This window comes from Aphelocoma coerulescens, unplaced genomic scaffold, assembly GCF_041296385.1.
Source record: "Aphelocoma coerulescens isolate FSJ_1873_10779 unplaced genomic scaffold, UR_Acoe_1.0 HiC_scaffold_681, whole genome shotgun sequence".
NCBI lineage: Eukaryota > Metazoa > Chordata > Aves > Passeriformes > Corvidae > Aphelocoma > Aphelocoma coerulescens.
In genome coordinates, this window is record NW_027184036.1 from 4,627 (window position 1) to 12,016 (window position 7,390).

The 7,390-nt window shown below is 61.1% G+C and overlaps 1 protein-coding gene across 1 annotated transcript; it reads right to left on the minus strand.

Moving 5' to 3' along the window:
• Positions 1 to 258: 258 nt before the first annotated feature.
• On the minus strand, positions 259 to 6,878 carry DEDD2 (death effector domain containing 2). Its single transcript, XM_068999999.1, has 4 exons — positions 6,354 to 6,878; positions 5,353 to 5,439; positions 4,618 to 4,767; positions 259 to 729 (listed from the first exon to the last, which is right to left on the minus strand). The coding sequence occupies exons 1-4, from the start codon at positions 6,748 to 6,750 to the stop codon at positions 260 to 262; spliced, it is 1,104 nt and encodes a 367-aa protein (XP_068856100.1). The 5' UTR covers positions 6,751 to 6,878; the 3' UTR covers position 259.
• Positions 6,879 to 7,390: the final 512 nt, after the last annotated feature.

The following is a 7,390-nucleotide window of genomic DNA, read 5'->3' on the forward strand; positions in this document are numbered from 1 at the left end:
CTCCCTCTCCTCTTTTTGGGGTCTCCTCTTTTTGGGGCTCTCCCCCTCCTCTTTTTGGGGGCTCCTCTTTCGGGGCTCCCCCTCCTCTTTTTTGGGGGTCTCCTCCTTCTCTTTTTAGGCCTCTTTCTGCGACCCCCCCCATTTTTTTTAGGACTCTCCCCCTCTTTCCAGGACCCCCCTTTTTTTTGTGACCCCCCCTCGCCTTTTCACACCCCCCCCCCCCCCCCAATCCCTGAGTGCCCCTCCCCCCCTCCTCCCCTCACCCCCTGGACCCTCCCCCTCCGTTCCGGACCCTTCCCCTCCTCGCCCCGGGGGCTCTGTCCCCGCCGTCCCGGGGGGCTCCGTCCCGGGGGGCTCCGTCCCCCCGCCGTCCCTGCGCCTGCAGCAGCAGCCTCCGCCCGGCCTCGTAGTCGTCCTGGTCCACGCTGACCAGCAGCCGGACGTCCTCGCGGCCCACGGCGCGGCGCAGCCCCTCGGTCAGGAAGACGCCCTTGAGCGCCTCGAGCAGGGCCCCGCTCAGGTAATCGCCCCAGAAGGCCTCCAGGTAGGAGAGCTCCGAGAACTTGATGTCGCACAGGATGGAGCCCAGGTCCCGCGCCTTGAGCACGCCGCTGGCCTGGCCGAACACGTCCAGCTGCCGGCCCGGCCCCCGCGGGCGGCTCGAGGCCACGCCCCGGCGCAGCGCCCGCTCGTGCTCGCAGTACTCGGCGCGGACGCGCAGGCGGATGTCTGCGGGGAGAAGCGCGGTGAGCCAGGGAGGAGCGGAACGGAGCGGTGAGAAGCGGGATAAAGCACTGGGAACCAGTATGGACCAGTGAGAACCAGTATGAACCAGGGAGAAGCGGAACGGAGCGGTGAGAAGTGGGATAAAGCACTGGGAACCAGTATGGACCAGTATGAACCAGTATGGACCAGTGAGAACCGGTATGGAGCGGTGAGAACCAGTATGAACCAGTGAGAACCGGTACGGAGCAATGAGAAGCGGTATGGAGCAGTGAGAAGCGGTATGAACCACTGGGAACCAGTATGAACCAGTATGAACCAGGGAGAAGCAGAACGGAGCGGTGAGAAGTGCGATAAAGCACTGGGAACCAGTATGGACCAGTGAGAACCAGTATGGACCAGTGAGAACCGGTACGGAGCGGTGAGAAGTGGGATAAAGCACTAGGAACCAGTATGGACCAGTGAGAACCAGTATGAACCAGTGAGAACCAGTATGAACCAGTGAGAACCGGTATGGAGCAATGAGAAGCGGTATGGAGCAGTGAGAACCGGTATGAACCACTGGGAACCAGTATGAACCAGTGAGAACTGGTACGGAGCGGTGAGAAGCGGTATGGAGCAATGAGAACCAGTATGAACCACTGGGAACCAGTATGAACCAGTATGAACCAGGGAGAAGCAGAACGGAGCGGTGAGAAGTGCGATAAAGCACTGGGAACCAGTATGGACCAGTATGAACCAGTATGAACCAGGGAGAAGCGGAACGGAGCGGTGAGAAGTGGGATAAAGCACTAGGAACCAGTATGGACCAGTGAGAACCAGTATGAACCAGTGAGAACCAGTATGAACCAGTGAGAACCGGTATGGAGCAATGAGAAGCGGTATGGACCAGTGAGAACCAGTATGAACCACTGGGAACCAGTATGAACCAGTGAGAACTGGTACGGAGCGGTGAGAAGCGGTATGGAGCAATGAGAACCAGTATGAACCACTGGGAACCAGTATGAACCAGTATGAACCAGGGAGAAGCAGAACGGAGCGGTGAGAAGTGGGATAAAGCACTGGGAACCAGTATGGACCAGTATGAACCAGTATGAACCAGGGAGAAGCGGAACGGAGCGGTGAGAAGCGGGATAAAGCACTGGGAACCAGTATGGACCAGTATGGACCAGTATGAACCAGTATGAACCAGGGAGAAGCGGAACGGAGCGGTGAGAAGTGGGATAAAGCACTAGGAACCAGTATGGACCAGTTAGAACCAGTATGAACCAGGGAGAAGCGGAACGGAGCGGTGAGAAGTGGGATAAAGCACTGGGAACCAGTATGGACCAGTATGAACCAGTATGAACCAGGGAGAAGCGGAACGGAGCGGTGAGAAGTGGGATAAAGCACTAGGAACCAGTATGGACCAGTATGAACCAGTATGAACCAGGGAGAAGCGGAACGGAGCGGTGAGAAGTGGGATAAAGCACTGGGAACCAGTATGGACCAGTGAGAACCAGTATGAACCAGGGAGAAGCGGAACGGAGCGGTGAGAAGTGGGATAAAGCACTAGGAACCAGTATGGACCAGTGAGAACCAGTATGAACCAGTGAGAACCAGTATGAACCAGTGAGAACCGGTATGGAGCAATGAGAAGCGGTATGGAGCAGTGAGAAGCGGTATGAACCACTGGGAACCAGTATGAACCAGTGAGAACTGGTACGGAGCGGTGAGAAGCGGTATGGAGCAATGAGAACCAGTATGAACCACTGGGAATCAGTATGAACCAGTATGAACCAGGGAGAAGCAGAACGGAGCGGTGAGAAGTGGGATAAAGCACTGGGAACCAGTATGGACCAGTGAGAACCGGTACAGAGCGGTGAGAAGTGGTATGGACCAGTGAGAACCAGCATGAACCAGTGAGAACTGGTACGGAGTGGTGAGAAGTGGTATGGATCAGGGAGAACCAGTATGGACCAGTATGAACCAGGGAGAAGCGGAACGGAGCGGTGAGAAGTGGGATAAAGCACTGGGAACCAGTATGGACCAGTGAGAACCGGTACTGAGCGGTGAGAAGCGGTATGGAGCAGGGAGAACGAGTATAAACCACTAGGAACCAGTATGAACCAGTGAGAACCGGTATGGAGCAGTGAGAAGCAGTATAGACCAGTGAGAACCAGTATGAACCAGTGGGAAGCGGTATGGACCAGTGAGAACCAGTATGAACCAGTGAGAACCGGTACGGAGTGGTGAGAAGCGGTATGGAGCAATGAGAACCAGTATAAAGCACTGGCAACCAGTATGAACCAGTGAGAAGCGGTATGGAGCAGTGAGAACTGGTATGAACCACTGGGAACCAGTATGAACCAGTGAGAAGCGGTAGGAACCAGTGAGAACCAGTATGGACCAGTGAGAACCAGTATAAACCACTGGGAACCAGTATGAACCAGTGAGAAGCGGTATGGAGCAGTGAGAAGCGGTATGGACCACTGGGAACCAGTATAACCAGTGAGAAGCGGTATGGACCAGTGAGAACCAGTACGGACCAGAGAGAACCAGTATAAACCAGTGAGAACTGGTATAAACCACTGGGAACTGCTATCAACCAGCACGGACCAGTATAACCCAGTAAGGGCCGGCTCAAGGCAATGCCCCGGCGCAGGGCCGGCTCATGCTCAGACACGGGGTCTGCTATCTGGGGCAGGGAAACACCAGTATGGACCAGTGAGAACCAGTATGAACCAGTACAGACCACTATACTCCAGTGTAACTCGGTATGGACTGCTACAAACCAGTATGGACCAGTATAAACCAGTAAGGGCTGGCTCGAGGCCACGCCCCAGTGCCTGCTCGTGCTCAGCCACACAGCCCGACGTGTGGAGGACATAGAGACCAGTATAAACCAGTACAAACCACTATAAACCAGTACAGACCACTATAAACCAGTATGGGCCAGTATAACCCAGTAAGGGCCGGCTCGAGGCCACTGCCTGCTCCCGCTCACAGTGCTCGGCTCACATACGGAGCTGAATGTCTGGGAAGACACCAGTATAGACCAGTATAAACCAGTATAGAACAGCGTGGACCGCTAAGGACCAGCATTCCCGGCAGGCTTCGCTGTGCCAACAGCCCCAGTGCTCCCAGTATGCCCAGTCCCTGTACTGGGACAAGGGCCCAGTCTGCCCAGTAACCCTGGCTCTGCAGCACCAGCATTCCCAGTACTCCCAGTATCCCCAGTCCCAGCTGTTCCCAGTGACTCACTCCCCCCACAACCCCAGAATTACCACTGCACATCCAGCTCTCCCAGTTCTCCCAGTTCTCCCAGTTCCCGCACCGGACTGAGTGTCCCAGTGCCCTCAGTGACCCCCCCCACGGAACCAGCCAGCCCAGTTCTCCCAGTGCTCCCAGTTCCTGGGCTGGGCCGGGGCCCACTTCCTGTTTATGTCCACCCATCCCAGTGCTCCCAGTCCCACACTGGTCTGGTCCTTGCAGTGTTCCCAGTCACCCCCAGTTTGTCCCTCCCAGTGCCCCCTATCCCTCACTGGTTTCTCTCCCAGTCCCTCACTGGTTTCTCTCCCAGTACTCCCAGTTTGCCCCTCCCAGTACTCCCAGTTTGTCCCTCCCAGTGCCCCCTATCCCTCACTGGTTTCTCTCCCAGTCCCTCACTGGTTTCTCTCCCAGTACTCCCAGTTTGCCCCTCCCAGTACTCCCAGTTTGTCTCTCCCAGTGTCCCCAGTTTGTCTCTCCCAGTGCTCCCCGTCCATCACTGGTTTCTCTCCCAGTGTCCCCAGTTTGTCCCTCCCAGTGTCCACAGTTTGTCCCTCCCACCACTCCCAGTTTGTCCCTCCCAGCGCCCCCCATCCCTCACTGGGATTCCCCCAGTTTGTCCCGCGGGTGGGGGAGGGGCCGTACCGCAGGTGACCTTGGCCGGGGGCTCGGGGGGGTCCTGGGGGGGGTCTCTGGGGGGGAGGGGTCGCCGTGTCCGGCCTCGGGAACTCCGGGAACTCCGGGAATTCCGGGTGCTGCGCTTCCGCTTCCCGGAGCTGGAGCCGGAGCTGGAGCCTGCGGGGGGGGGGGACAGCGGGGTCAGGGGCACGTGGGGACACCGGGGGGACCCCACAGGGACCCATGGAGTGACCCCCAGGGTGGCCCCAGCAGTGACCCCAAAAGACTCCCAGGCTGACCCAAGAGTGACCACCAGTGACCCCCAGAGTGACCCCCAGAGTGACTCCCGTATGACCCATGGGGCGTGACCCCACATGACCCCCACACCCATCGAGTCACCCCTGGCCCCCCAAAGTGACCCCCAGGGTCCCCCCCAGCCCCCCAGTGACCCCAAGTGACTCCCAGAGTCCCCCCCAGCCTCCCAAAGTGACCCCAAGTGGCCACCAGAGTCCCCCCCAGCCTCCCAAAGTGACCCCAAGTGGCCACCAGTCCCCCCCAGCCTCCCAAAGTCACCCCCAGGGTCCCCCCCAGCCCCCCAGTGACCCCAAGTGACCCCCAGAGTCCCCCCCAGCCCCCCAAAGTGACCCCAAGTGGCCACCAGGGTCCCCCCCAGCCCCCCAAAGTGACCCCAAGTGACCCCCAGAGTCCCCCCCAGCCCCCCAGTGACCCCAAGTGACTGCCAGGGTTCCCCCCAGCCCTCACCTGTCTCCCAGTGCTCGGGGCGGGGCCGGGGGGGGCTCGGGCAGGTGCCCCCCATGGCAGGGACGCAGGTGACGCGCTCAGGGGACACTGTGGGGACACCCCGACACCCCGTCAGACCCCAAAGTCCAGCAGGGGTGACACTGGGGGTGACACTCAGGGGTGGCTTTAGGGGGGACAGAGAGACAGGAGGGGGGACACAGGAGGGGGGGCAGTGAGGGGGTGACACTCGGGTGACACAGGGGTGACAGGTCGTGGTGGGGCGGGCGAGGGTGACAGGGAGGTGACACTGAGCAGGACACAGCAGCTTTAGGGTGACACAGAGGGGACAAGGAGGTGACACTGCCCAGAACACAGCAGCTTTAGGGTGACATGGGGGGGGGACAGGGAGATGACACTGAGCAGGACACAGCAGCTTTAGGGTCACAGGGAGGTGGCACTGACCACAACACAGCAGCTTTAGGGTGACACGGGGGGGGACAGGGAGGTGACACTGCCCAGGACACAGCAGCTTTAGGGTGACATGGGGGGACAGGAAGACGACACTAAACAGGACACAGCAACTTTAGGGTGACACGGGGAGAGACAAGGAGATGACACTGCCCAGGACACAGCAGCTCTAGGGTGACACAGAGGTGACACTGCTCAGGACACAGCAGCTCTAGGGTGACACAGAGGTGACACTGCTCAGGACACAGCAGCCTTAGGGTGACACAGGGAGGGACAGGGAGGTGACACTGAGCAGGACACAGCAGCTTCAGGGTGACACGGAGGTGACACTGCCCACAACACAGCAGCTTTAGGGTGACACATCCCAGAAGGGACACAGAGAGGGCTGTGGGTGGCACACGGAGGTGACACCGAGCTGTCACTGAGGCGCCTGTGGCCGCTTCCAGGTGACACAGCCCAGCAAGGCGTGCAGGGGGACACGAGGGGGGGGACACGGAGCAGGGCGTGGCCGACACGAGGAGGCGACAACGAGGTGACAACGAGCCGCCACTCACCCGGCCTCGGCCGCTTGAGGGTGACGCATCTGAGCAGGTCGTGCCTCGTCACCAGGCGCAGCAGCTGCCGCAGGTGCCCGAAGTCCCCTTCGTGGCACAGCCCTCGCCGCTCCATCTCCAGCAGCAGCTCCAGCCCGTTCCGCGGGGGCCCCGCGCCCACCCGGCCATCCCTGCGGCGACCCCACCGCTCCAGCAGCGCCGGCGACGGCCCCGAGTCGCCGCCCCAGAGCGCGGGGTCCAGCGGGTGCGGCCCGGGCAGCGTCTCGTCCAGCAGGAAGGACAGCACGGCCACGTCGCTGGGGGTCAGCTGCGCCCCCACCACCTCGAAGAGCCGGTGCAGCGACAGCATGCCGTAGTAATCCAGGCACTCCTCCTCGTCCCAGGCCGTGCGGGCCATGGGCGGGCCCGGCGGCGGCCGGCGACGGTCCCCGAGGTCGCCGCTGTCCCCCCCCGCCCCGCGCGGGGAGTGGAGCTGGGAGAGGGCGCGCAGGGACTCCACGGTGAGGGGGCGGGGGGCCACCAAGAGCGAAGGGGGGGGGAGGAGGGGGGGGGGGAGGTGACAGCGACCTGGTGGCACCTGGGGAAGGGGAGGGGGGGGGAAGGGGGAGGGGGCGGCACGGTCACGCAAGGCGGCGGCGGTGACAAAGCGGTGGCACCGGTGGCACCTCCGCGCCGCGCACCCCGCCCCGGCCCGGCCAAAAATCCAGGCGGCTGAGACGCCAAAAAAAAAAACCAGAAATGTTCGCCCCAAATACGGTGGGAATGGACGGGGGGTGACTCTTGGGGGTCTCCTCAGAACCTCCGCAGCCCTATCGGAGCCTCCCCGGGGGGGGTTTCCCCTCACAGATCCCCCCCAGAACCCTCTCAGAGCCTCCTCAGGGGGGGTTTCCCCTCACAGATCCCCCCCAGAACCCTCTCAGAGCCTCCTCAGGGGGGCTTTCCCCTCACAGATCCCCCTCAGAACCTCCCCAAATCCCTTCAGAGCCTCCTCAGGGGGGCTTTCCCCTCACAGATCCCCCTCAGAACCTCCCCAAATC